The sequence below is a fragment of the Salvelinus sp. IW2-2015 genome, linkage group LG26 (genome assembly GCF_002910315.2).
Source record: "Salvelinus sp. IW2-2015 linkage group LG26, ASM291031v2, whole genome shotgun sequence".
NCBI classification, from domain to species: domain Eukaryota; kingdom Metazoa; phylum Chordata; class Actinopteri; order Salmoniformes; family Salmonidae; genus Salvelinus; species Salvelinus sp. IW2-2015.
In genome coordinates this window covers 8,269,708-8,297,237 of record NC_036866.1, presented here as the reverse complement: position 1 = coordinate 8,297,237, position 27,530 = coordinate 8,269,708, and the positions used below count along the sequence as shown (strand labels likewise).

The 27,530-nt window shown below is 42.9% G+C and overlaps 3 protein-coding genes across 3 annotated transcripts in view; 2 read left to right on the top strand and 1 right to left on the bottom strand.

Annotated features, from left to right (window-relative positions):
* The window catches only part of LOC111953052 (uncharacterized protein KIAA1614-like), a 47,184-nt gene extending 35,843 nt beyond the window's left edge, over nt 1-11,341 (top strand). Inside the window, exons 7-10 of the mRNA XM_070435382.1 lie at nt 2,988-3,240; nt 3,555-3,676; nt 6,968-7,143; nt 8,400-11,341. Coding sequence (XP_070291483.1) covers nt 2,988-3,240; nt 3,555-3,676; nt 6,968-7,143; nt 8,400-8,608 — 760 coding nt within the window. The 3' untranslated portion in view covers nt 8,609-11,341. The remainder of the gene's footprint in view (nt 1-2,987; nt 3,241-3,554; nt 3,677-6,967; nt 7,144-8,399) is intronic.
* A 2,164-nt stretch (nt 11,342-13,505) lies between these two features.
* Nucleotides 13,506-20,483, bottom strand: LOC111952557 (syntaxin-6). The gene is made up of 8 exons (XM_070435081.1): nt 20,278-20,483; nt 19,599-19,767; nt 19,320-19,415; nt 18,997-19,059; nt 18,571-18,699; nt 17,641-17,747; nt 17,035-17,129; nt 13,506-16,226 (listed from the first exon to the last, which is right to left on the bottom strand). The coding sequence occupies exons 1-8, from the start codon at nt 20,310-20,312 to the stop codon at nt 16,150-16,152; spliced, it is 771 nt and encodes a 256-aa protein (XP_070291182.1). The 5' UTR covers nt 20,313-20,483; the 3' UTR covers nt 13,506-16,149.
* A 4,648-nt stretch (nt 20,484-25,131) lies between these two features.
* Nucleotides 25,132-26,907, top strand: LOC111952821 (immediate early response gene 5 protein). The gene has a single exon (XM_023971741.2). The coding sequence runs from the start codon at nt 25,448-25,450 to the stop codon at nt 26,351-26,353; it is 906 nt and encodes a 301-aa protein (XP_023827509.1). The 5' UTR covers nt 25,132-25,447; the 3' UTR covers nt 26,354-26,907.
* Nucleotides 26,908-27,530: the final 623 nt, after the last annotated feature.

The following is a 27,530-nucleotide window of genomic DNA, read 5'->3' as shown; positions in this document are numbered from 1 at the left end:
TTTAATACAAGAAAACACCAGTACAAACACAATACTATGGTGCTGGAAAAATACCGGAACCACGAAATAAACGGGCATAAATAACAAAACCCGGCAACAATATACTAGCCGTCAGATACAGCCTTACAATAAAACAAACACGCACACAAACATGGGGGAAACCAGAGGGTTAAATAATGAACATGTAATGGGGGAATACAAACCAGGTGTGTAAAAAACAAACACAAAACAAATGGAAAATGAAAAGTGGATCGGTGATGGCTAGAAGGCCGGTGACGTCGACCGCCGAACGCCCCTCGAACAAGAAGCGTGACAATACCCTATGTGGCGTTAATGTACAGAGCAACAATTGTTATATTAACACACACATATACATGTATACATACAACAACAAAAAGTACAAAACATTACTCGAGGTTGTAATTGCTGCCAAAGTTGCTTCAACAAAGTACTGAGTAAAGGGTCTGAATACTTATGTAAATGTGATATTTCATTTTTTATATAAATTAGCAAACATTTATAAAAACCTGTTTTGCTTTGTCATTATGAGGTATTGTGTGCAGATTGACGAGGATAAAAAAAGTATTCAATCAATTTTAGAATAAGTCTGTAACCTAACAAAATGTCGAAAAAGTCAAGGGGTCTGAATATTTTTCGAAGGCACTGTAAGTTGCATTCGAACGTCCCACGACATCTATTATGAATGTAAAATGCGTTCCCGGCAATCCACTGTAGGACGATAAAAATGGTGCACCGGTGATAGCCTATAGGTCAGATCTTTTGACCTGGTTGGGCGCCTACAAGCAAGCCATTTCCGGTCTGATAATGGTGCAACCATGACTCTATCGAATCTGCAATCTCTATTGCACTCCACACTGCCCTTTCACACCTGGACAAAAGAAACACCTATGTGAGAATGCTATTCATTGACTACAGGTCAGCGTTCAACACCATAGTGCCCTCAAAGCTCATCACTAAGCTAAGGTCCCTGGGACTGAACACCTCCCTCTGCAACCGGATTCTGGACCTCTTGACGGGCCGCTCCCAGGTGGTGAGGCTAGGTAATAACACATCTGATACGCAGACCCTCCACACAGGGGCCCCTCGAGTGAGTGCTTAGTCCCCTCCTGTACTCCCTGTTCACCCACAACTGCGTGGCTGCACACGACTCCAACACCATTGTTAAGTTTGCCGACGACACGACGGTGGTTGGCCTGATCAACGACAACGATGAGACAGCGGCCCAGTACACATTACCTTCTGTAGCGCCTTCCAGTCGGAAGGCAGTTGCCATACCATGCGGTGATGCAGCCAGTCAAGATGCTCTCGATGGTGCAGCTATAGAACGTTTGGAGAATCTGAGGGCCCATGCCAAATCTTTTCAGCCTCTTGAGGTGGAAAGGGTGTTTTTGTGCCCTCTTCACAACTGTGTTGGTGTGTTTGAACAATGATAGATCCTTAGTGATGTGGACATCGAGGAACTTGAAGCTCTCAACCCGTTCCACTACAGCCCCGTTGATGTGAATGGGGGCATGCTCGGCCCTCCGTTTCCTGTAATCCACAATCAGCTCCTTTGACTTACTGACATTGAGAGGTTGTTGTCCTGGCACCACACTGCCAGTTCTCTGACCACCTCCCCATAGGAGCTCCCTGCCATCCAGGACCTCTATACCAGGCGGTGTCAGAGGAAGGCCCAAAAAGACTCCAGCCACCCAAGCAACAGACTGTTCTCTCTGCTACCGCGTGGCAAGCGGTACCAATGCACTAAGTCTGGAACCAACAGGACCCTGAACAGCTTCTACCCCCAAGCCATAAGACTTAAAAAAAAAACTTAAATAGCTAATCAAATGGCTACCCAGACTACCTGCATTTACCCTTTTTTGCACTAACTCTCTTGCACTGACTCTATGCACACACGCTGGACTCTACCCACAAATACAAATACACACATAACATACAGACATGAATACTGATGCCACACACACACACACACACACACACACACACACACACACACACTTTTACACTCATTACATACACTGCTGCTACTGTCTTATCTATGCTGTTTCCTAGTCACTTTACCTCAATTACCTCGTACTCCTGGACATCAACTCGGTACTGGTACTCCCTCTATACAGATAGCCATGATATTTTTACTCACTATTTTTATTTATTATTAACTGTGCATTTCACTGTCACTAGTTTAAAAAATGTATTAAATGTTCCAACTTATCTTTAACTCTGCATTGTTGGGAAAGGACCCGTAAGTAATAATTTTGCTGTTAGTTTACACCTGTTGTCTACAAAACATGTGACAAATAAAATTACATTTGATTTTTGATTACAACAATTATTATCTGGAAGATTTTTTCTCAAATCAGAGTGTGCTCCCAAAATAAAACTCCTGGTCGCACATCAAAATATTTATTTGCATATATGACCAAATATTTTAGAGGTTTGACCCAAAATTAACATCGGTCCTCCTCCCTTTCAGAGAGAGATGTTGAAGAAATCTATTTTTAGATTCCCACAATGTTCTATTTTACCAAACTATCATCTAATTTGGAGCTCTGCCTGACAGCCAGCCTTAGCCTATAGCCATTAGTGGTATTCCACAGACTGTTAACATTTTTATACAAACTAGTTCAAACCAGGTGGTTTTAGAGTTGTGGTGCAGACATAAACAGAGCACTGCCTCAGTCTAATACTTTTTAACTCAACACTGACCTCTTCTGACCAAAGAGTAATAAGTGAATTAATGCAAGCATCTGAGGTGAAATTATTATATCAATTTCCTGGATGAATTCTATCTATTTCAAAAGGTTTTCCAGATCAAATGAATAACTAGAATTTATAATGGAGTTGAGTCCAGCTTAGATGTGACTCATCATGTTTGTACTTGTTTATATGTTGTTGTCCATCTCTCAATGTCTTTCTGTTGATCTGTCTCTCCCTCTTTCCCTCCTTCACACCTCTCCCCCTCACAGGATGGTAGGGACAGAGACAGAGCAGCAGGAGGCCAGGTCCAAGCTTTCTCTGCGCCGTTTATTCTCCGCCATCGGCCTGAATGGAGTGGGGAAGCTGGGTAAAGGGCGCTCCAGTAGCATAGAGCAGCTTAGCTTCCATCCCCGGGGTGTCCCCCCGGCCTTTCCTGGCCCCAGCTCCAGCTCTAACCCCAGTCCTGCACGCCCAGAACCCAGCCAACTGAGGAAAGCCCCGTCGCTCCAGTCCCTACGCATGGTGAGAGGAGATTTATCTTTTCAATTATAGGGAATTACAGCGATTCTAACCTTGATTGTAGTCTGAGAGGGTCTGCTTTATGTTTGTCAAACTGTTTAATCCATAAGGATACTGAGATCTCAGTTAGTTTGAACATTGTTGTGACCGTGTACTAGAAATTTTAATATTTTTCCTCATAACTATCCTGTAAAGTGCCTATTTGGTCAAGGTATTTGCTGATACCTTGAAAAAAGTAACACCATCTTAAAATGAATCCAAATGCATATTATGGAAGGTCGCATAGGGCTGCTGTCATGTTCATTTCTCATCTCCAGGGGTCACCCTTTAAGCAGCTGAGGAAATCGTCATCAGTCCAGAATGTACAGTCCTCCAAGAAGAAGGGAGATGGCTCCAGTGCATACACACCTGGAGATCAGCCCAGCAGCCCTGCTCTCAGGTATAACCAGTACAGTGCGTCAGTAACATCACTGAGGGTTCGAGCCCTGAAATCTGATTGGCTGACAGCCGTGATATACCATGGGTATGACAAAGCATTTATTTCTACTGTTCTAATTACGTTGGTAACCAGTTTATAATAGCAATAAGGTACCTCAGGGGTTTGTGGTATATTGGCCTTATACCACACCTCCTCGGGCCTTATTGCTTAATTACAACCTATGTTGTGATAATTGCATTGTTTACMCTATAACCCATTTGTTCAAACTCCACCGTGATGTACAATAAGGCCGTGACAACAAAAAGACAACAGTCACACAGTGGTGGAAGAAATTCAACTACACATACGTTTGTTTCATCACACAACCGTAAAGAAACATCTGTCCAGTGAAGTCCACAAAGCAAATATTGCAGACAAACATATCACACATATCACATGCAAGTGAATGTTTTCGACAGTTTACTAAACAACTACTGATTTAGAACCACAGAGTTATTTGATTTGAAGTCAGCACAAAGACAACAGGAGCACTGCCTCCACTATTCCAGCACAATTTACACTTAGACATTTTAAACATCAAATTAACAAGGCTATATATGCTTAGTTTAAAACACTGAAAGCAAACTTAAAGGTACTGTTCCAAAAAAAATCTGTCCAATCAGTGTTGCTATATATTATGTGGCTATCAATGGTACTGATGTGTGTGTGCTTGCGCGCGCAAGTAAAACATTTTCTTTTGACTCACCCTACTTGTAGACTAGTTGAACGCCAATGGCATCCTCCTCTCTTTCCTGTTGGCAAAACGGTCTATGGCCCTGTCATACAGTACACTTTAAGTTTTGTTCTCATAGGCTACCTAGCTAAAATGCGTGCTAGCCTGCCTTCCTCGCATGGGCAACAATTAACCAGTTATGTTAGCTAGGCTACATATTGAAATTCAGTCATCTCAGGCCAGTGGCACAAATGATTAATTTATGGTTAGATCAGAATCGGCGTCATAATCATTGGCCTGTACAGAGAATTATACTGAACAAAAATATAAATGCAAAATTGTAAAGTGTTGGTCCCATGTTTCATGAGCTAAAATAAAAGATCCTAGAAATGTTCCATATGCACAAAAAGCTTATTTATCTCAAATTTTGTGCACAAAGTTTTGTGAGCATTTCTCCTTTGCCAAATAATCCATCCACCTGACAGGTGTGACATATCAAGAAGCTGATTAAACAACATGATCATTACACAGGTGCAACTTCGTTTTAGAGAATTTGGCAGTACTTCCAACTGTACTCACAGCTGCAGACCATGTGTAAACACGCCAGCCCAGGTCCTCCACATCCTGCTTCTTCACCTGCGGGATCGTCTGAGACTGAGGCCAATTTAGCAAGCTAGCTACTGCAGGACATCAACACAAGCAGACAAACGGACACGTTTTTCTGAATATTACATTTTGCAAAGGAAGTGATTTGATTTGTCTGAAGCCAAATCCAAACTGGCCTCCCTTGGCGGGTGTTTTGCTGCACCTGGACAACCCACAGTTGAGCTCAGCTAATTATTTTACCCAAAAATTATCAAGGGAGGCCAAATGCTTGCTGGCATCAATCAATCAAATGCTACGGCAATGTTAATTTATTTATTGGTCAAATTTTGGGGGAAGCATGGCTTCCCTTGGGATCCATGAATACACATCACTGGGTATAACATAAACACACACATTAGAACTATGACATCAGCAACATAAAAATAGGCAACTGTTGCAGTAATAACAGTTAATCTAACATCCAATCTGTCACAATGCAAAGCTTGCACATTGATCTTCTCTAAAGTGGCACCTCATGTCAAAACATTATGAATGAAGTCAACATGGATCCTTCCTGACAGGATGTTACACGGATGGCATGTGCTCAAGGCTCCCGGGAATCTCTGGTATGCATGGATGGCTACCGTGTGTGTCGTCCATCCGAATAGTTTCCATTCACTGGGTCTGACAGGGTGTTCGGAGTGGACAGATAAAAATAGATTGAGTGCAGTGGTGCTGCCGAAGAAAGACATGGAATTCGAAGACTATTGCAACATCTTATGTTGGATTTGGGAAGGTGGCTTGGAGCAGTGATGAAATTGAACATTGACTGTTTGGTGATGTTGTTGACACTGCCTGTGTTAGTGAGTGTGTGTTTGTTTATTAGTGTGCGTGTCCGTCAAGTGCGCGCACGTGTGTGTGTGTGTGTGTCTGTACATGAGTGTGTGTTTAAAATTTTAAATTCACATGCACAACTACAGTGAAATGCTTTTCTTGCAAATTCAAAACCCAACAATGCAATGTGTGTGTGTGCCTGTACATGTACGTGAGTGTGTGTGTGTGTGTCCCAGCTGCTGACACACTAGAGACCAGAGAGGAGGACATTTCAGCCTTGCACTTAACTCAACTTCGTGGAGAGGCAGAAACCTGATAGGCTAGGAGTATGACACAGCCGTGCTATATATGGGCCGCGCTACATGGCTTTCTATGGGGGGGTTCTGCCATAGAGACCCTAATATAGGAAGCAGACCATCTCCATTCAATGACTTCATTATTTACATTATAAAACTGGAAATGGCACAAGGCAGCAGGCCATCATTTGTCTCTCCAATCACCTTTATGGCTTATTACTGAAATCAAATTGCATGTTTGCTATGGTATGAAAGGGAAAGGGGGATACCTAGTCAATTATACAACTGAATGCATTCAACTGAAGTGTGTCTAATGGCATTTAACCCAGCCCCTCTGAATCAGAGAGGTGGGAGGGGCTGCCTTAATCGACATCAACGTCATGTAGAATTGGGTCAAAATATCCCCACTGGGCAACAACGTCAATTCAACGTCGGTTCAACGTAATTTCATTGAAACAACATTGATTCCACAAGGGTGTGCCCAGTATATATTGATTGAAACCCTATTGGCCATACTGAATATGATACTCTATACAACAGGATTACCTACGCTCGTCCACAAGTATCGTACAGGTGATCTTAGGTCAAAGAGTTCCAGTAAAAAGAACCAGCAAAAAGTAATGGGACTTGATGAAGACCTGGGAGTCAAAACGTTGTTCAGGAAATCACCTGGGAGGATAGATTGCAGCGTGTATCCTGTAAATTCTACATGGATGTATCCGAGCCTGTGTCAAAGATTTCAATGTTTGCATTATGTGGCACGGAATTCATATATATATATATACATATATATTTTTTTTAAATATAGCATGCTACAGCACCCCATATATGTCACCTCAAAGCTGCTCATCTGTCTCTCTCCAGTAAGGGCCTCCAGATGGTTCTGAGTGTGGAGGATGTGGGCAGCCCCAGTGGGGTGCGCTCGGTAGGCAGGGTGGCCCAGGCCTTCCCTGACGGTACCCTCCTGCTGGAGCTCAGCAGACCTCCCAAAGGACCCTTCGGCTTCCTCATCTCCCGGGGCAAAGGACGACCCGGCTCAGGTACACAAAATAAGCCTTTTACACTGCATCCATTTACACCGGTACTTGGGCCTAAAGTCTAGTGTTTCCATGACTTAGACTGGGGCCAAAAGCCTAGGGTTGGTCCTAGATGGCCTATCCTGCTCTAACCCAGAGCCATCTGGGGCCAGATTGGGGACTTGTTGTTTTGGTTGTCTTTCTAATCTAGTGTTGTGTAATGATGTCCTGTTCATTAGAATGTTCCAATTCTGTGTGCTCAAGGTGTGAATATTTTATTGTTAACTTACTTCACTCGTGTCCTGCAGTTGGATGTGTGTTTAGTGTTGTATTCCGTGTGTGTTTAGTAATATATGTGTCCTGTAGGTGTGTGTGTGTGTGTGTTAGGATACAGGAGAGCAACATATTACCTAAGGTTGTATGTTTTATATTAGTTGTGTGTGTGTGCCCCTCCCCTACAGTCTGTCCTGTAGGTGTTGGTGTGTAATTATCAGGTGTAATAATACTCCCCTCCCCTACAGTCTGTCATGTAGGTGTTGGTGTGTATTATCAGGTGTAATATACCCCCTCCCCTACAGTCTGTCCTGTAGGTGTTGGTGTGGTAATTTCAGGTGTAATAATACTCCCCTCCCCTACAGTCTGTCCTGTAGGTGTGGTGTGTAATTATCAGGTGTAATAATACTCCCCCCCCTACAGTCTGTCCTGTAGGTGTTGGTGTGTAATTATCAGGTGTAATAATACTCCCCTCCCCTACAGTCTGTCATGTAGGTGTTGGTGTGTAATTATCAGGGTAATAATACTCCCCTCCCCTACAGTCTGTGTTTTTTTTTCCCTTGTAGGTGTTTGTGTGTAATTGTCAGGTGTAATATACTCCCTCCCCTACAGTCTGTCCTGTAGGTGTTGGTGTGTAATTATCAGGTGTAATAATACTCCCTCCCCTACAGTCTGTCCTGTAGGTGTTGGTGTGTAATTACCAGGTGAATAATACTCCCCTCCCCTACAGTCTGTCCTGTAGGTGGTTTTGTGTGTAATTTCAGGTGTAATAATACTCCCCTCCCCTACAGTCTGTCCTGTAGGTGTTGGTGTGTAATTATCAGGTGTAATAGTACTCCCCTCCCCTACAGTCTGTCCTGTAGGTGTTTGTGTGTAATTATCAGGTGTAATAATACTCCTCGTATGTACCCGGTGCTATCAGTAGCATGCATACATTTGCCTGTAGATGTGTGTTATAAAATAAGTGTGTGTGACCCTACCAGTACGTTATTCTGTCTGTTCTGTAGGTGTGTATGTTGAAGAGATGGGCGACAGCAGCACAGTGAAGATGTACGCGGGGCTGCTGGGGGTGGGAGACGAGGTGCTGGAGGTGAACGGCGAGAAGGTGGCCGGCCTCAGTCTGGACCTTGTGACACGCCTCATGACCCAGGAGAACATAGCCTCTGTCCGCGTGCTCCGACACAGGAGGCTCCCCCCTCCTCGCTACACAGCCTGAGGATCGCCGGTCACCATGCAATGCCATGGAAACCCGCAATGTAATGGCAACCAGACACCACAGCAACCACAAACACAATGGAAACCTGGGGTGTTTGGGGTATGACAGAGGGACAGTGAGTGAGACCGGCTCAATGACTGTGAATATGTCTATGGCCGCTTGCTTTGACCGTAGTGTCTTCTCTCAGAAATGTTGCGTTATTCTTCTGAAGACACGTCAAGATGTTTGACACGATTGGGTCATTTTTCTAGATGGTTCAGATGGAGTTGCTATTAGAGCAGAAGCTGTCTCACATTTCCTCATGTTCTGTTATATACTTTTCCTTGAGATCTTTGGCTTTAGATGCTCCTTACTTTCGCTGTTGAAAACATAACCAGCAGTGCCAAAATACACATTATCATTACAGGTAATGCACAAAGCTTTCAGCTGCTCACACAGCAACAATACAGTATGGTAGGAGATTCTCTGTTAATACCTCACACCAATCTCCTCCATTCTATGCATCTTGACTGAGGTCATCTTTATGCAATTAAATCCTATTTTTATTGTGGTAATTGGTTTAGTCAGAAACCAGACCTGGAATTGAGATAATAAATGTATTGGTTAGAAACATGAAGCATCTCAAAAGTGATACGATTGAAGCAAACCTCACAGTTGTTAGAGAAGACACTGGGCAGTCTCTTCGAGTCCAAGATGCTAATTTTGCTCAGCCAGCCTCATGGAGTGAATGGAACTGTAGGAGAGCATCATAACCGAAAAATAAGAGTTTTGGACTTGGACTAGTCATAAAAATAGTCCTGGATATGAACTGAAGGACTAAGGGGATAAAGAAGTACACCATATACTGTATACAAAAGTATGTGGATACCCCTTAAAATTTGTGGATTCGGCTATTTCAGCCACACCCATCGCTGATAGGTGTATAAAATCGAGCACATAGCCAATCAATCGCCATAGACAAACATTGACAGTAGAATGGCCTTATTGAAGAGCTCAGTGACTTTCAACGTGGCACCGTCATAGGATGCCACTTTTCCAACAAGTCAGTACATCAAATTTCTGCCCAGCTAGAGCTGCCCCGGTCGACTGTAAGTGCTGTGTGAAGTGGAAACGTCTAGGATCAACAATGGCTCAGCCGCAAAGTGGTAGTCCACACAAGCTCACAGAACGAGACCCTTGAGTGCTGAAGAGCATAGCGTGTAAAAATCGTCTGTCCTCCTTTGCAACACACAGTACCGAGTTCCAAACTGCCTCTGGAAGCAACATCAGGACAAGAACTGCTCGTCGGGACCTTCATGAAATGGGTTTCCATGGCCAAGCAGCCGCACACGTGCCTAAGATCACCATGCACAATGCCAAGCGTCAGCTGGAGTGGTGTAAAGCTCGCCGCCATTGGACTCTGAAGCAGTGGAAACGCGTTCTCTGGAGTGATGAATCACGCTTCGCCATCTGGCAGTCCAACGGACGATTCTGGGTTTGGTCAATGGCAGGAGAATGCTACCTGCCCCAATGTATAGTGCCAAATGTAAAGTTTGGTGGAGGAGGAATAATGGTCTGGGGCTGTTTTTCATGGTTTGGTCTAGGCCCCTTAGTTCCAGTGAAGGGAAATCTTAACGCTATAGCATACAATTACATTCTAGACGATTCTGTGCTTCCAACTTTGCAGCAGTTTGGGGAAGGCCCTTTCCTGTTTCAGCATGACAATGCCCCTATGCACAAAGCAAGGTCCATACAGAAATGGTCTGTCGGATCTAAGGCACAATTTTGTCAATTGCAATAGTAATAACAAACTTAAATGACAATATTTCATTGTGTTACTAATTCTTTGAACTCGTGTGTTCTATCCTAGACTGTTCTTATCGAACATCACTACAAAACCCACACCCATAGCCTCGAACTCTTCCATTTTGTTTGACGTTCTTCCTCAATCCACGTGGATTAACAACACTCTATATCCATGCCAACTTGATTGTACTGAAGGATCCTCCACTTTCTTCTTTGCTTGTCTATTTGCCAAACAAAGAATCATCATTAGTTGACATTTGCCATATAAATGTGCTGTACCCAAATAGGATTAAGTTCCTCTATTGATCAGAAAGGTACTCACAGTGACTGAACCCCTCTTATCTTAGCCTGGCCCAGATCTGTTTATGCTGTCTTGCCAACTCTTATGGTCATTGTCACATCTGATGTGAGACCAGGCTATCTAATCATCTCTCATTTATTAGGTTATTCCTGGTTGTCAGTCTTGGTTCTGAATTCTGGGTTAATRTGTCAATGTACAAAGTCCTTTCCAATGCTGCTGATTTGTTAATGTTATTACAATAATGCACTGTACACAAAGCAATAACTGCCTAAGTGTCTGGTTGATTGTCTGAAGAAAGGCATTTGAAAACCATAATGTCAAACCATTGGGTTGTAGAGACAACGATGAGAAACGAGATCAGAGAAGTTGATGTCAATGTCAGACAGACCCATTGGAAATGCATAGTCAATTATTTTGACATTTCAACAGTAAATACACGGTACTAGAGGTCATTACATGGGTGACTGACGACAGGAAAGCACTGAAAGTATCGACATGTGAAGAGTCATTTGACGGCTTCACCAGTATTAAAAGTGGACAAAGAACAGACGCTATAGCATACACTGTCACGCAATATGTATTTTGTTTTATTTATATCTATGGTCCAAACAAAACAGATTGTGTACTACTCGTTCTTTCATACCTTGCATTAGAATTGTTTCTCATTCAATATTGTCCTCTCCATTATTCAAATTATACACACTGATTGTGTCCTCCTCAATGCAAATTGTCAGCTTCACTTCAATAACAAGAAGCATCTACACAGTATCTACCGATGTCAACCAGCTGTATGGGGTCATCTTTCACCACTTGAGTCAATGGCCTCTTTGACTTTCAGCAATAGAGGTGAAAGAAGGATGAATTTGGGAAGAAGAGACCGTTGTGTAGAGTTGACTAGCCAGGGCCTCAGGTGGTCTGGAGAAAGGGAGGAGGGGAGACCGACGGGGGAGTGTGATCAATATCCTTCCCCCCCATATCCCCCTGGTAACATGATGGTTGGTATATCACCACCAACACACCCTGCAAGACCTCTTTAACTATAGAGGTGTCTCAGGCAGATGATTTGGTGGAGAACAATCGAAGTAGATCAAATAGATGAATGGATACACTTTTGTGACTCACTGTCCATTTAGAATTCAGCAAAGGAATCACTTCCACTGTCCTTCTCTTGTATACCAATACTCACAATGTCTGAGCCCCAAACACTTCACCCCCACCATGCATTGCAAAGCTACTGACACCAGCTGTCTAGAGGGGCTGGGTGAACCCCCTCCTTCCTCTCCTCTCTATGGGGGCGTGTGCTTAGCTGGCCCCTCTATACATCTTTTGTGGAACAAGAGGGGAGCTGGGAACCTGCCACATGCACCTGCGCCCCACCAAGTACACCACCAACCCCCTAGCCGGGTGCTTCTGCACACACACAAACACATGTACACACAGCCAGGCACCACAGGAGGCTACTGAGGAGAGGAAAACTCATAATATTGGCTAGAACGGAGCAAATGGCATCAAACACCTGGAACCATGTGTTTGATACCATTCCATCCCAATTCCACCAACCTTCTGGACCAGGCACATATGAACGCACACGCACGCATACAGTAATTTCTCTCTTCTTTTATATGGAGATTTGCACATTATATCAGTGCCATCCAAACATCCCCTCATAGCAGTATCCATCTCTTCCTGGATCCTAGGAAGCTCTTTGCCCTTAGTGGTACAAGCTGCAATCTAGTGGTAAAAATAACACTGTCATTGCTATCAGACAATGTCAGGAGGACAAACTTAGTGTCAGCGTTATGTTATACTTCTCTGGCTTCCTGTAAACCATTGTCTTTCCACAGATACAGAGTGCTGTATTCAGGGGTGAGTGCTGTGTGTGAGTGGGGTACCCAGGTGTGGATGACTAATAATTTCCTCTCCGGACAAAGGAAAAACGTGGGAGGGCGGGAGGGAGGGGAAACATGAGAGGAGAGGGCCACCTGTCAAGTGGCCTGGGTTCAACCACTGCTCAGTGATGTTCAATAAGAAGTGCTCTGCTCCCTTCTGGCTGTCTGGATCAATAGATGACGTCTGAAACTGCCACCACCGGCCCCGCTGACATTAACGCGGTCTCCCCTTTTCCTCTTAGAACCTTCCCAACATCCAATGAGTGTACAAAACATTAGGAATACCTTCCTAAAAATGAGTCACACCCCCTGTTAAGCATGAAAAACCCAGCAGCGTTGCAGGTCTTGACACACTCAAACCGGTGCACCTGGCACCTACTACAACATCCTGTTCAAAAGGCACTCTTTTGTATTGTCCATTCACCCTCTGAATGGCACAAATACACAATCCATGTCTCAGGGCTTAAAAATATATTTTTAACCAGTCTCCTCCCCTTCATCTACACTGATATGGATATAACAGGTGACATCAATAATGGATCACTGCTTTCACCTGGTCAGTCTATGTCATGGAAAGAGCATGTGTAATGTTTTGTACACTCATTGTACATCCTAGGACAATTCCATGGAGCCAAATGGACAAGGCTCGTGATCAGTACACCGTAGAACATCTAGAAATGAGGATTTGACTAATCAGGAAGAATAACAACCCTGAGTAGGAACAAGGTGCCCATAACCAATAATACAGGGTCAGATAACTGATCCTCCCTCTACATGGATAGGAACAGAGAAGGGTATTCTGATCCTAGATTTGCGGCTAGTATTGGTTTACATCAAGAGCTGTAGACCCTTCTGAAAACACAAGAGAATCAGGCAAATTGAGCACATCATTCATATGTTATTGAAATGAGCTGAAACATAGTGAATCTTCGCAGCATCCTGCTTGCTGTTTTATTTTCAGGACAGACGCACAGCCATGATACGATGACATGAGGTCAAAGTTCAAGGGTAAAAAGCATTTTCATACACTCCAGACGCATGACTACACAAACAAGTAAGAGGAACACCAAAGATCTGTATATGATGACGAGATCATGCTTATGTCTCTGCCCTAAAAATGGCAGTCGTTGTCCCAAAGGCGGGCGACAAGCTTAAATCAGATTTTGGCGAGTGAAACCTCTCGCTTCGCCTCCTCTCTGGGAACACAGTTGTTTCACCCAATCAAACACTAATCATGACTTCCAATGTCATGGACTGTACCCATTCTCTACAAACAGTACTATTTATTATCACATATACCAAATAGGTCTCATCCACCTATCACCAGTGACTTTGTTGTGCATTAAGTACAGTATTTAATACTAAGGGTACTTTGTATCGTAATACAGCATCACAATTACTTGCAACTTCAACAAATTCAAAATTGTGACCGACAAGTGATTTTGAGATGGTACATCACTGCCTGGGTCATTGTCATGCGGTCAAAATATCCATAATCTGAAATAAATGCCAATATTTTCAACCAAGTTACACCCTTTCTACCAGATATAACACTGCTGAAAATGTGTGGACGCTTAAAAGAGACCATTTGAAAAAGAAAAAGTAAACAAAGAAATGTTTTCTACCTAATGATGTCATATACACTATAAATGCAATACTGTATTCCTATTACAGTAAACATGTGTTAACTAACCGTCATGAAATAATAAATAAACAAATAAAAACAATTGACATACAATATTTCTTTCTAACTTCATAAAACCTTTGAAAGAAGATAGTGGAGTGTTGTCAGAACTCAGATTTGATCACTAGTGTCCATTATATTTCATATAGTAGTACCATTACATGACCCTTATCATTCTGGTGTATTGCATTATTTGACTGTCTTGATTTACTGTCACTTGTGGATTGAGGTGGTACAACCTAAAATACAGTCAATTAATGTATTACATTCATATCAAGTCCTCAAATGAATTGAGGCCTATTCAAATCAAACTCTTACCAGGTTTCCACGATAACTAACATAACAGTATCATTCTCCTTGAACTGTATAGGAACACACTGAGAGCAGATTCATTCAACCCTCAATTTACAACTTATCCTGGAACCCAAGGTAGGGGCGAGGTACAGGGAAGCAAGATCAAAATGAAGTTTCCAGCCCTAGCATAACATACAGCATCAGCCTACTACAGTATCAGCAGACAGCACTGGCTATGCAGATCTCTGTTCTCTGTCTTATCGCAACTACCAGGGCTGTATTCATTAAGCACCAAACAGAAGAAAGCTGACTGAAATTAAACATTACTTTTCTGTTGCAAAATGTTTCGCTACGGAGTGCCCTAATGAATACGACACAGGCATGACAGTCAGACAATTTCCCCCATTAATCCTTATTACAACAGGGTTCCTGTAACACTGATTAACCACAACATAGGTCAGGCTTCTCAATTAGCGTAAAAAAAAAAAAAACACAAGCCTTTGGTATTAGGGCCTTGTAAAAACCACATTCCAAAACAAATGCATGACTCTTAGTCGCTGAGATAAACAACCTTAGGTCTGTTGACATGCTAGCTTCAAGTACACCTGGGGGTGTGTCACACACTGTTCATAAGCATGTATTGAAGTCTTTAGAATGGCCCTCATGGTGAAATGTTGTCGGACTGAAAGATACCAAACATATAGACATGTGGGCGAAGGACTTCTAGATCATGCCACTTTACGTACAAGATAAGACTACTCACATTAGACACATAAATTCAGGATTGAGCCCTGTTCCAGATGTCTATGGACATGCTCCACTACGTTCAGTATTGCTGGCAGCGACTTGATCTTGCAGGCGAGTGTTAAACACCTGTTGATCGTGTATAAGCCAACACCCCAAAATACATATAGTACAAAAGGAAAGAACATAGATTAAGAAAAATATATATATAATAACACATTTAGTTGAACCATTTTAGTGTGGTTAGTGATATGTATACCCGCTTAGCAATATATATTATTTTCCTTGTTAGGGAACTCCAGTGTTTTGTTTCAATTAAGATAATATATACAGTTTAATATATACATATAAACGTTTTATGCCAACAGTGCATCAGGTAGCCGTAGGGGTTTTTCCAGCGAGAAACGATAGACAAGCCCCTTTCAATAAAAACACTAACGATTAGATAAGCGGAGTGGAGTCATCTCATACATTATACTCTGAATATTAACACTAAAATGTCACAAGGAGTATGCAACGACCCTGGTTACACCCTGGTTTACCTCAAATGGGTTTCCGGAAAATATTTTGAGGCCTAGTATTCACATACGGCCAAATCCTACATAGAGATGCCAAGGAAGGTTTAAGTTTAGTGCTAAAATGACTGAGAATGTTGCTTGAGAGGAAACTTGCACCAGCTACAGAAGAATCGCTGTATATTCAGCAGTATGTAGTAAAGAGGGTTGGGGTAGATAGGGAAATGACTATGTCAATGGAAACCTTGATGTTTTCCCAAGCCCCAAGTAAAGTCCATCCCTATGTGTGCTAACGGAGACAGGGGTGTTGTTGTGGTGGTGGACGGTCATCATAGGATGAAGAGGAGCATGACGACCACAAACAGAATGGCCAGTAGAATGCCGATAGCACACCACTGTCGGCGGTCTGCAAGAGAAGGGAAGAGAGAAAAAGAGAGAGGAGGAGGGTGAACTGTATCAAACAACGGGAGAAGCAATTGATCTGCAGTTTTTTTTGGTAAAAAAATAAATAAAAATACTACAAAATGATTTCAGACATGTTAACGCATGAAAGGTCCAAATACATACAATTGTGAGGAATTTATGTTCTATGAAGGCTATCATGTCTTTCAACCTGAAACAATCATACTTTAAAGTTGCAACTGGAGTGGCATGTTGCAAAGGGGGGAAAAAATAGCAGGGAAATAATACAATATAAAACCCTAAGAACATTGTCTAGGGGCCGGGGGGAAAGTACCGGCAGGCACATTGTCTAGGGGCTGGGGGGAAAGTACCGGCAGGATATCCTGACAAAAAAAGGGCCAGATTTCATTTGACTCCCTGTCTCCCGAGTTCTTCCTGTTGAAAGCTTCCTGAGGGTGTTTCCTTATAAGGAGGTGCCACCATTTGTTGGGGTGTGGGGGGGTACTTTTCCTTCCTCTCCAGCCGTGACCCTTTATGACTCCAGGTCATCTGGCACAGACGTTCCCTTCAACAGGAAGCCTCCACTCTCAAGTAAAGCATATATCATCTTTAATGACCATCCATACATCAGTGACCTGGACATATTAAAGAACATCAAAAGACATCGACAATAATACCATACTCCCACCTCGGTCACCTCTGTAAGTTGCAGACTTTGATCATTTGCGGTAGTGGAGATGGCTCCTGAACTTTGAAGTGTATTCTTCCTCAAGGTAGAAAGTAGTGAATAAAGAGACTGTTGTATTACTCACCGGTGGTCATGTTGGAGACCTTGGCCAGCTTCTTCATGACATTGTCTAGTCTGGAGTGGGTACCTTCCATCTCATTGGAGAAGTCATCCAGCATCCTGCAAGAGAGAAGAGATGCTGCATTGTAGATACCAGGAAAGATATATACCTGTATTGACAAAACATCTCAGAGTAGGAGTGCTGATCTAGGATCAGGTCCCCCCCTCTGCATATAATATTATTCATGATAATCTAAAAGTCAAAACTGATCTTAAAGATGGACTCCTTAATGGTGAAACTACCACGTCCATTTGCGATATTACAACAAATAAAGTTATTACAAACAAGAAAACAGTGTATTCCCTCAGACATCACTGCACCACGATAGAACAGCAGAAAATGGACTGACATTTTTTACCATGTTGCGCAACGCTCCTCACCCATGCTTCGTCAATAAAACAAAATCAAAACAACGACGGAGGGGCGGACAGTGACTCCGTTTCCCCTACTGTGAATTCCATCTTTAAATCAGCACTCCTAGTCAGACACGCGTGATACATACAGCACCTGATTATCTTTGCAGACCTGAAACCTTGTTATTGATTATTGTTGCTGTGGCTGTGTACGTACACGGTCTGTTCATCCAGCTCCATACCAATCCTCTCAGACATGTTCTTCAGCACCCCGATGGTCCCAGACACCAGCGCCAGCTGGTCATCCTGCTGCTCTGCCATGAGCTGACATACACACGCACGCAGGCAAACACACACGCAGGAACACACACACATGTAAACACACACAGGTCAATGCCGATGTCTTATGTCACCATCATTAAGTTTGCTGACGACAACAGTAGACCTGATCACCGACAAAGATAACAGTCTATAGGGAGGAGGTCAGAGGTGCCAGGACAACAACCTCTCCCTCAATGTGAGCAAGACAAAGGAGCTGATCGTGGACAACAGGAAAAGGAGGACCGAAACAGACCCCCATTAACATTGAGGGGGCTGTAGTGGAGCGGGTCGAGAGTTTCAAGTTCCTTGGTGTTCACATCACCAACAAACTATTATGGTCCAAACACACCAAGACAGTCGTGAAGAGAACACGACAACACCTTTTCCCCCTCAGGAGACTGAAAAGATTTGGCATGAGTCCCCAGATCCTCAAAGTTCTACAGCTGCACCTTAGAGAGCATCCTGACCAGTTGCATCACTGCCTGGTATGGCAAGTACTCGGCATCTGACCGTAAGGCACTACAAAGGGTAGTGCAGCTTCCTGCCATCCAGGACCTATATAAATAGGCGTTGGCAGAGGAAGGCCCAAAAAATTGTTTCTAAGACTCTAGACACCCAAATCATAGAGTGTTCTCTCTGCTACCGCACGGCAAGCGGTACCGGAGCACCAAGTCTAGGTCCAAAAGGCTCCCTAACAGCTTCTACCACCAGGAAAAATGATTCCTTTGACAAAAAAATGTAAAATCCAGCACATAGTAAGTACAGCAATGAGCAATAGTCAATATCAAAATCATAAGAATGAGTGAGACATTTCTATTAACTATACCTGCTGCTGGGTTTGCTGCTCATCAATGAACATCGAGTTGGCCGTACGTAGCTCTTGGTCCAGACGGGTGTATTTGTCGGGTCCTGGTTGCCAGATTGGGCCTTGAGACCCACTGTTCCCTAACAGAGCCTGGTGGAGAAGTAGAGTAGACATTATTACACATGAGATCTGCTGAAGTATGGTCACTCAACTACAATGGTGAGGAGGATTCTTCTGTGCAAGGATCCAGCCAATACAAATGGCACTTATTCTCTGACCAATTTTAATGGAGGATGTTTGCAGTGTCCACGATCTGACAAAGCCGTAAGCAACCCGCTGCTTTAAAATGTGCTACATGTTTGACAAGTGCATTCCATCATACTGCACCATTACATGCAAATAGTTCAGTAAGATCTTAGTCCAATAGTTATTCAGAGCTACACACACCTGTCTATTTTTCTTGTCTGACATGGCTAAGGCCGTTGGACTGGACATGTGGTCTTTCATTTCCTGAAATAGAAAACAGCAAAGAAATTAATACAACTGTAATAAAGGCATACACCATGCACCGGCCATCATATCGTAATGGCTATTACAAAACACAACAGCTCTAATTAGGGGTGTTTTTTTATTTTTTACCTTTAGCACAGAAGGTGCAGGAACCCTGTTATTCTAAGTGTTACTGCTGCTTGCAGTCATATTTGTGTGTGATGATTACTTCAAGTTCAACCGGATTCCTTCCTAGCCCGTGTGCCTCAGGCCTGACTCACCTTAACAGTTTGTCTAGTGCTTGTGATGAAGCCTTTCCGTTTGGTCAGCTCCACTGCATCCAGATTGAACTTCTTAGGGTTTGATTCAACAATACTTGCATTCACTGTTAAGGAATAGCCTATTCAACACTAACATGCACCAAAGACATGACAATCCATTACATGTGATTCTCTATGAAGACTGAACTCTACTACAATTGGAGGAAGTACTGTATTTGTTTTGATAAACCAATATATGTGCAAGTTATACTAATTTACATTTTATGTTGGAAGGATATTGATGGTCTCATCGAGATCCTCCAGGTCCCATTCGATGGACCGCAGACTGTTTCTCAACTCATTGGTGGTCCAGTCCACCTCCTCCTTGGAAGTACCACTAGGATCCTGTAGCAGCTCGCTCCATCTCTGGTACAGACCTTGGGCAGTGTTCACCGCCTTCTGGACCTCACTGGAGATTCAATAATAAAGTACATGTATCTATATATCTAGTTAAATCACATAGAAATGCAATACTGTGTATATCAAAGGTAGCTGGCAAGACATAACATTACAGTCACAGTGGCATATTAACATAACCACACATACAACATCATTAATACAGCTACTGATATTTCTGTCTTTAACAAATCATACATTGTACAGTAGCTAACAAGCTAAACGTTGTTTACTGCGACAGGGAGTTAGCCGTTAGCTAAACATGCTAGCTATAGCTATAATGCTAGCTGTATATCCAAACCGTTTAGACAAATGCCACAAAATGCTATCGTATGCCTCTCATCATTGTGAAATTGGCTGTCAAATACGAATGCAATTTCCTAGACGGATAGCATCAACAAATCCCATTTGTTACAAGCTAGTTAGCTAGCGTTAGCCATCCCTGCTAAAGTCAGGCTTGATGGAATACAATATAACGTTAGCTAGATAACCTTACACAGTTGAAGCTGGCTTAGCTATTTACCATTTGACGACGAAAAACGGATCTTCCATAGACATTTTTGCTCAATAATTTACTGCAATACTAATGTTTCAAATTCATACCCCCTTGAGAGGCATGCATGACCTGTTGATTGTCTTACACCAAAAAAACAAGAGGTTCTGTTTACATGCGTGCATTCGACAGAAAACGTTTCAAAGAGTCCATGGCCCCACAAATTTGCTTCCGGTTCGAAGGTCAGTGTATTATTTGGTGACTGGTTTCTGAAATATTTAGATATGCAAAGTGAACAACCAGAAGTATTTATCTTTAAAGCTATCTAATCATCAGTCGTTACACGTAGGCCTAGATAAGAAACAACCTTCAGCAGGTAGAAGGCCATCAACTGGAGGGTCACTGGTTCGTATCCCAGGTAATGGGATTATCTGGTGGGGCACTGGTAACTAAAAGGTGCTATACTGAACAAAAATATAAACACAACATGTAAAGTGTTGGTCCCATGTTTCATGGGCTGAAATAAAAGATCCCAGAAATGTTCCATACACACAAAAAGCTTATTTCTCTCAAATTTTGAGCACAAATTTGTTTTTACATCCCTGTTAGTGAGCATTTCTCCTGGGGACAATAAAAGGCCACTCCAAAATGTGCAGTTTTGTCACACAACACAATATCACAGATGTCTCAAGTTTTGAGGGATTGTGCAATTGGCATGCTGACTCCAGCAATGTCCAAAAGAGCTGTTGCCAGCCCAAGACCACACTAGCCTAGGACCTCCACATCTGGCTTCTTCACCTGTGGGATCGTCTGAGGGAGTGCTGAGGACTATTTCTGTCTGTGATAAAAAAAAACTTTTGTGGGGAAAAACTCATTCTGATTTGCTGGGCCTGGCTCCCCAGTGGGTGGGCCTATGCCCTCCCAGGCCCACCCATGGCTGCACACTTGCCCATTCATGTGAAATACGTAGATTATGGCCTAATTTATTTATTTCAATTGACGGATTTCTTTATATGAACTGTAACTCAGTAAAATCTTTGAAATTGTTGCATGTTGTGTTTATTTGTGTTCAGTATATCTCCAGACGTGCACTTGAGCAAGGCACTGAACCCATTTAACTTCTCTAGCTACAACTGCTTCACCTGCACATAAAGAGGCTGTACGGACATTTAGATGATTGTTTCAATCCAACATTTTGGCTTGGGTTTTGCCTTGATGGTCACATTATGATATAACATCAATCCATTTCTCAACTCATGAAATCATACAATCCATAGTTGCGGGAAGTAGTTTGGGCTGGGAGGGCTGCGTTTTATTCGCGGGTGGGGTGGGGAACAATGGCGTCAGTTCAGCTAAACCTAAGGTATGGCAAAGTGGGTTGGGTAGAAATACACCCACCAGTTTACTGTACTTCTACACAACTAAAAAACTCTAAAATGTCATTTGGAGAACAGCAAAAACAAACAAAAGTCCTCTTGTCCGAGAGAGATTTACATGTTTATTAAAACGTCACACCATGGTAAGTCTACACGAAACACAGACATTATTGTGAGTGTTTCTAAAATCCCCTCTGGGAAATGAATGGTGGAAACACTATTGGAACCATTTTGACTGCTAGGTTTTATGGGTATTATGACACCTCCACTGTGGGGCTCTATAGGAACCCAGGTTTTTAGTCATCATCTTGGGAATGGGTGCACCTCCTTTATTTTCTTAATTCCTCCTGTCCTCTTTCCCCATCTCCTTATTAAAACGCATTGGAGGAGGTCTCAGATTCCTCTCAGAACTTCTACAAGAAAACTATTTGAAAATGAGGTGATAGAGGATGCAAGAAACATTTAGATTCACCCCTCATTTACTAACAACATTTGTTTTCTAATTGGCTCAAGGCGGAAAGGAATCACTGCAGATAAATTCAACATGTTGATTTGGGGAGGTTGGTCACTGCTCTACAAGCCAGTATGGTGGTCCTCCAAACACACCATGGGGACCGCAGGTAATGGTTTGCCACTGACTGTTTTTAGAACTTAAACCCCGACAACTGCTTCAGCCACACCTGTGTGGTTACTGATTGGATCCACTATGTTAAGGGAAGTGTTTGACTGAGAGCATTATTTTGCTCATTCGGTGTCTTTGAGATCAACTACTGCAGTTTGCGACTCCAGACTAACTGATCTAAACACGTTCTTTGACTGCTTTGAGGATAACACAGTGCCACTGATGCGGCCAGCTTCCAAGGACTGTGGGCTCTCCTTCTCCGTGGAGGACGTGAGTAAAACATATTCAATCTCTCCCTATCCCAGTCTGCCATCCCCACATGCTTCAAGATGGCCACCATTGTTCCTGTACCCAAGAATGCAAAGGTAAGTGAACTAAATGACTATCGCCCCATAGCACTCACTTCTGTCATCATGAAGTGCTTTGAGAGACTAGTCAAGGATCATATCACCCCCACCTTACCTGTCACCCTAGACCCATTTCAATTTGCTTACCGCCCCAATAGGTCCACAGCCGATGCAATCGCCATCACACTGCACACTGCCCTATCCCATCTGGACAAGAGGAATACCTATGTAAGAATGCTGTTCATTGACTATAGCTCAGTATTCAACACCATAGTACCTTCCAAGCTCATCATTAAGCTCAAGGCCCTGGGTCTGAACCCCGCCCTGTGCAATTGGGTCCTGGATTACCTGAGGGGCCACCCCCAGGTGGTGACGTTAGGAAACATCATCTCCACTTCGGTGATCCTCAACAGTGGGGCCCCACAAGGGTGCGTGCTCAGCCCCCTCCTGTACTCCCTGTTCACCCATGACTGCGTGGCCATGCCTCCAACTCAACCACCAAGTTTGCAGATGACACAACAGTAATAGGCTTGATTACCAACAACGACGAGACAGCCTACAGGGAGGAGGTGAGGGCTCTGGGGGTGTGGTGTCTGGAAAATAACCTCTCACTCAACGTCAACAAGTTCCTCGGCGTACATATCACTGACAAACTGAAATGGTCCACCCACACAGACAGTGTGGTGAAGAAGGCGCAACCTAAAATCCTCACAAACTTTTACAGATGCACAATTGAGAGCATCCTGACGGTCTGTATCACCGCCTGGTAAGGAAACTGCACCACGCACAACCGCAGGGCTCTCCAGAGGATTGTGCGGTCTGCACAACGCATCACCGGGGTCAAACTACCTGCCCTCCAGGACACCGACAGCACCCGATGTCACAAGAAAGCCAAAAAGATCATCAAGGAAAACAACCTGTTCACCCCGCCATCATCCAAAAGGCGAGGTCAGTACAGGTGCATCAAAGCTAGGACCGAGAGACTGAAAAACAGCTTCTATCTCAAGGCTATCAGACTGTTAAATATCCATCACTAGCACAGAGAGGCTGCTGCCTACATACAGACTTGAAATCATTGGCCACTTTTATAAATGGAACACTAGTCACTTTAATAATGTTTACATATCTTGCATTACTCCTCTCATATGTATATACTGTATTCTATTTTAAACTATATATTGCATCCTAGTCTATGCTGCTCTGAAATTGCTCTTCCATATATGTATATATTCTTATTCCATTCCTTTACTTAGATTTGCGTGTATTAGGTATTTGTTGTGAAATTGTTAGATATTACTTGTTAGATATTGCTGCACTGTCGGAACTAGAAGCACAAGCATTTCGCTACACTCCCAATAAAATCTGCTGAACACGTGTATGTGACCTAAATCACAAAATAGAGGTGAGGAGTGATATATGCCAATTGGGAATCAGTGGGATGATTAGGTGGCCATGCTTGAAAAGGGCCAGGTTGGGAATTTGGCTCATTATCATTTGAGGATCAGTCAGTTTACTGACTGCAGTAGTCAATCTCAAACTCGAGCACAGTCTGAAAGGGAGCCTTTATGTTCAATATTTGTGATTAAAAAGCATTAATACAAATAAACAATCCTTCATCAATTAGATAATTATTCAACATGCCAAAATGGGAAATCCTTCTTTAAAGTAGCCCAGGGGCATGCTTCTTTTTTTTTTTTTACACAAACATCATGCAAATTATGACCCACACAATGACTTGACAAATCATCACATTTTTACTGAGCTATAGGCTCAAGAAGGGCTCCCGAGGGGCGCAGCGGTCTAAGGCACTGCATCTCAGTGCCTGAGGCGTCACTACGCCCCTCATCCCACATACCTAACAGTCTCATGAAACAAAACACCACTACCCCTCCCCCTTCTAACGGTTCCATTCTATAGCGTTAAGCCATTGCCAAGACGCAGCACAAAAGCATCATGTGACCTGGCTGAAAAAAAGTCCAAGCATTACATCAGCCCAGGAAGTCAGCCATCAAAATAAAATATACATACTCTGAAATGGGCATTAGAACAGAAAACAACTGTGTGGATTAGTGTTTTTGTTCTAGCTAAAAGACTCGACTAACATTTTGGTTGGAGAGAATACAGTGAGGGGAAATCTAAACTTATTTCTGGTGTTAATGGTATGATAACTGGAAACATTTAGGACTAGGGTAAAATAACCTATATTAATCGATAGCATATATATTTTTTAATGTAATTATACAATACACGCATTCTTATTGTGAAATGTACATGAGTGGCCTACAGTATAATAAGCTATAGTTTATCTGCACTTCTTTTTTTAGATAGCAATTCCCACCAGTGTTTTAAACGTGTGCTTATGTCTTTAAATCACTCTCCCACGTGTGTATTCAAATTATATTTCTCTTTTTAGAGCACGCCCATTGGTCCATATGAATTTGGCGGGGCGGAATTCGTAGGGATGGTAAAGACGATATGTGTTTTCATTGGATGGCGTGGTTATTACGTTAGGGTATAAAGTAGTGTTACAACTGGAAACAGTTCCATTCTTCTCAATGTTCAGCTGTTGATTAGGGTTACGCTTTAATTTCTTAGACCCAGACACTCATTGGCTTCTGCACATAGAAACGATGAAGCACATCTTGCGTTTATCAAATGTATGTTTCTAAAACAAACAAGTAGTTACGTCACTGTTGAGAATTCAGTACCATTTGGAAGCAATTAGTCGCTACGTTATAGGACAAACAACTCCGTTGGGGATTTGAGGATTAGGCTACTTTTAACCATTTGTGTTTCCACAAGAACTGAAACACGAGAGACTTGGTGCTTTTGCTTAACAACCTCAGTGTTTAATCATGGAGTATAAAGTTGAGGCGCATCGGATTATGAGTATTTCACTGGGGAAGATTTACAACTCCAGAGTTCAACGTGGTGGGATCAAACTACACAAAAATCTTCTGGTCTCCCTGGTTCTACGGAGTGCCCGGCAAGTATACCTTCGTGACTACTACGGCGGGATATGCCTGAGTGCTCAGCAAGCAAGAGAGTGGTGTGAGGGAGAGTACATGGACTCAGAACAAGACAGATTGGTCCCCGGTTCGACAGAGAGCCTGCCTGAATCAGACGGGCAAAGTGAAGTGGCCGTGGACAAGCAGGAGCCCAGCAATGTGGTCGAATCCCACGCGGCACTGGACGTTGAATCTGAAGCGAGAGGTGAGCAAGATCACGCCGAAAATGGAGTTTTGGATTCAGGATGCAGCGAACTGAAAACACCAGAGAGCCCAGAGGCTAGTCCTACATGTGAGGTCTCCAATGTTGTTACTACTATCTCATCCAACTGTATTAGTGGTCCCCCTCCGAGTAATCCAAAACAGGCCACAGAGACGCTGAACGACTGCCAGACGGACAGTGAATCAGTGGAGGAAAATTCGCACGAGCCCATAGTGCCCCATACTTGCACTAACAGGAAACGGAGTGCCGACGACTCTGAACTCACAGACTCCCTGCCGAAAAGAACGAAAGTAATGTCCCCAACTCTAATTTCTAAAAACGACGAAAATAAAGCGGAAACCGAAGAAATGGACACCAGCAATGTCTCGAGTTTGATAACAATATTCGGTTCCAGTTTTTCTGGACTCTTGAGTAGTGAAGACGGAGCGCAGCCCGATTCCGAGGCAGAGGACAGTGACTCAGGACAAATTTGTTGTGATCAAATGTTAAAAAACCTCAACCCTTGGAGTACTGCAATTGTCGCTTTTTAAACATTGTAACTGTGGTTTTGACCTCTTGGGGATATTAATAAAGCTGGAACCTGAAGCAAAGTTCCACCAACTACCCCCACAAACACGTGGTGGACTGAGTACCTAGTAAAATTGGAGTTCCCCAAACATCATAATGAAAGTAGGCCTACTGTAGTAGCTATTTACATGGGACGTCTCTTGAAAGAATGTTCGAGAGGTGCTTTAGGAAGTGATACAAATGTTAACGATGGGCTCTTGATAGTCAACGTGCTTCTTCTACACAAGTCGTGTACATTGTAACGTACCAAAAGCGCCATGTATCAATTGATCAAATGTAACGTTATCCTTTTTAGCGTGGATAATATGGGACTGAATGTGACTCGATGCTAACGCAATCTGTTGTGAATTTGCTGGTCACTACAGTGTCTTTGTTTTATAAAGACTTGTACATTTGTAATAGTGTGCCTGTAAATACTGTTTTCCAATGTCCTACTCAATCTATGTATTTTCATAATCTGCCATGGATTATGATAATTGCGTGATGCTCACGTATTAAAACATTGTCTAACAATTCACCTTTCTGTGCTCTTTTCATGGGGGTTGGTTTGTACATAATGCAGCAAGTGTTGCTACATGGACAGTGTCGTGTCACCTAGTAGAGGTTGGTGGCCAAATGTGAGCAGTAGGATACCATTTGTACTGTAGACAACTTCACCCTATTTATGATACATTATCATATGCAGGTGTATTGTGACCCTTCAAGTAATATAAAATTAACCAAACAATTCCAGTCATTTAACCATACWTTGCCATTAAAGAGATTTGATGTATTTCTCAAAGCAAGTTCAACATGGTTAAATAAGCCCAACTACTGATCATCAGTAAATTTAGGRTTACAGCTTTTAGATGCTCTGGCTCCATTGTGCCCATTCTTACAATGATTATAGTGGTGTTGCTAGAGACAAAATAATGTTTTGACCTTGATAGAGCAGCTGTTGCTAAGCATCATGTGGATGTGTACAGAAGACCTGATGTCGGTGATATAACCAGCACTGTTCCTCTAGTCTGGTCCAATCATTTTGCAACATCTCAACATCACTTTTATAGCTCAGCAGGGAGAGCCAAACTATTTGTCAAGATACAGAAAAGTATTCTGGGATGATGTCGGGCGTCAAACACGTTTTTACTCTACGCTGTA

Bases quoted from the DNA above. Each gene is read 5' to 3' on its own strand.
- LOC111952821 (XM_023971741.2), top strand. From the start codon at position 25,448: ATGGAGTATAAAGTTGAGGCGCATCGGATTATGAGTATTTCACTGGGG.
- LOC111952557 (XM_070435081.1), bottom strand. From the start codon at position 20,312: ATGTCTATGGAAGATCCGTTTTTCGTCGTCAAATG. The intron at 19,416-19,598 runs AATATCCTTCCA...ACAGTGAATGCA, and splicing joins AGGATCTCGATGAGACCATC to AGTATTGTTGAATCAAACCC. The intron at 19,060-19,319 runs GTGAGTCAGGCC...TTTCTATTTCAG, and splicing joins GCACTAGACAAACTGTTAAG to GAAATGAAAGACCACATGTC.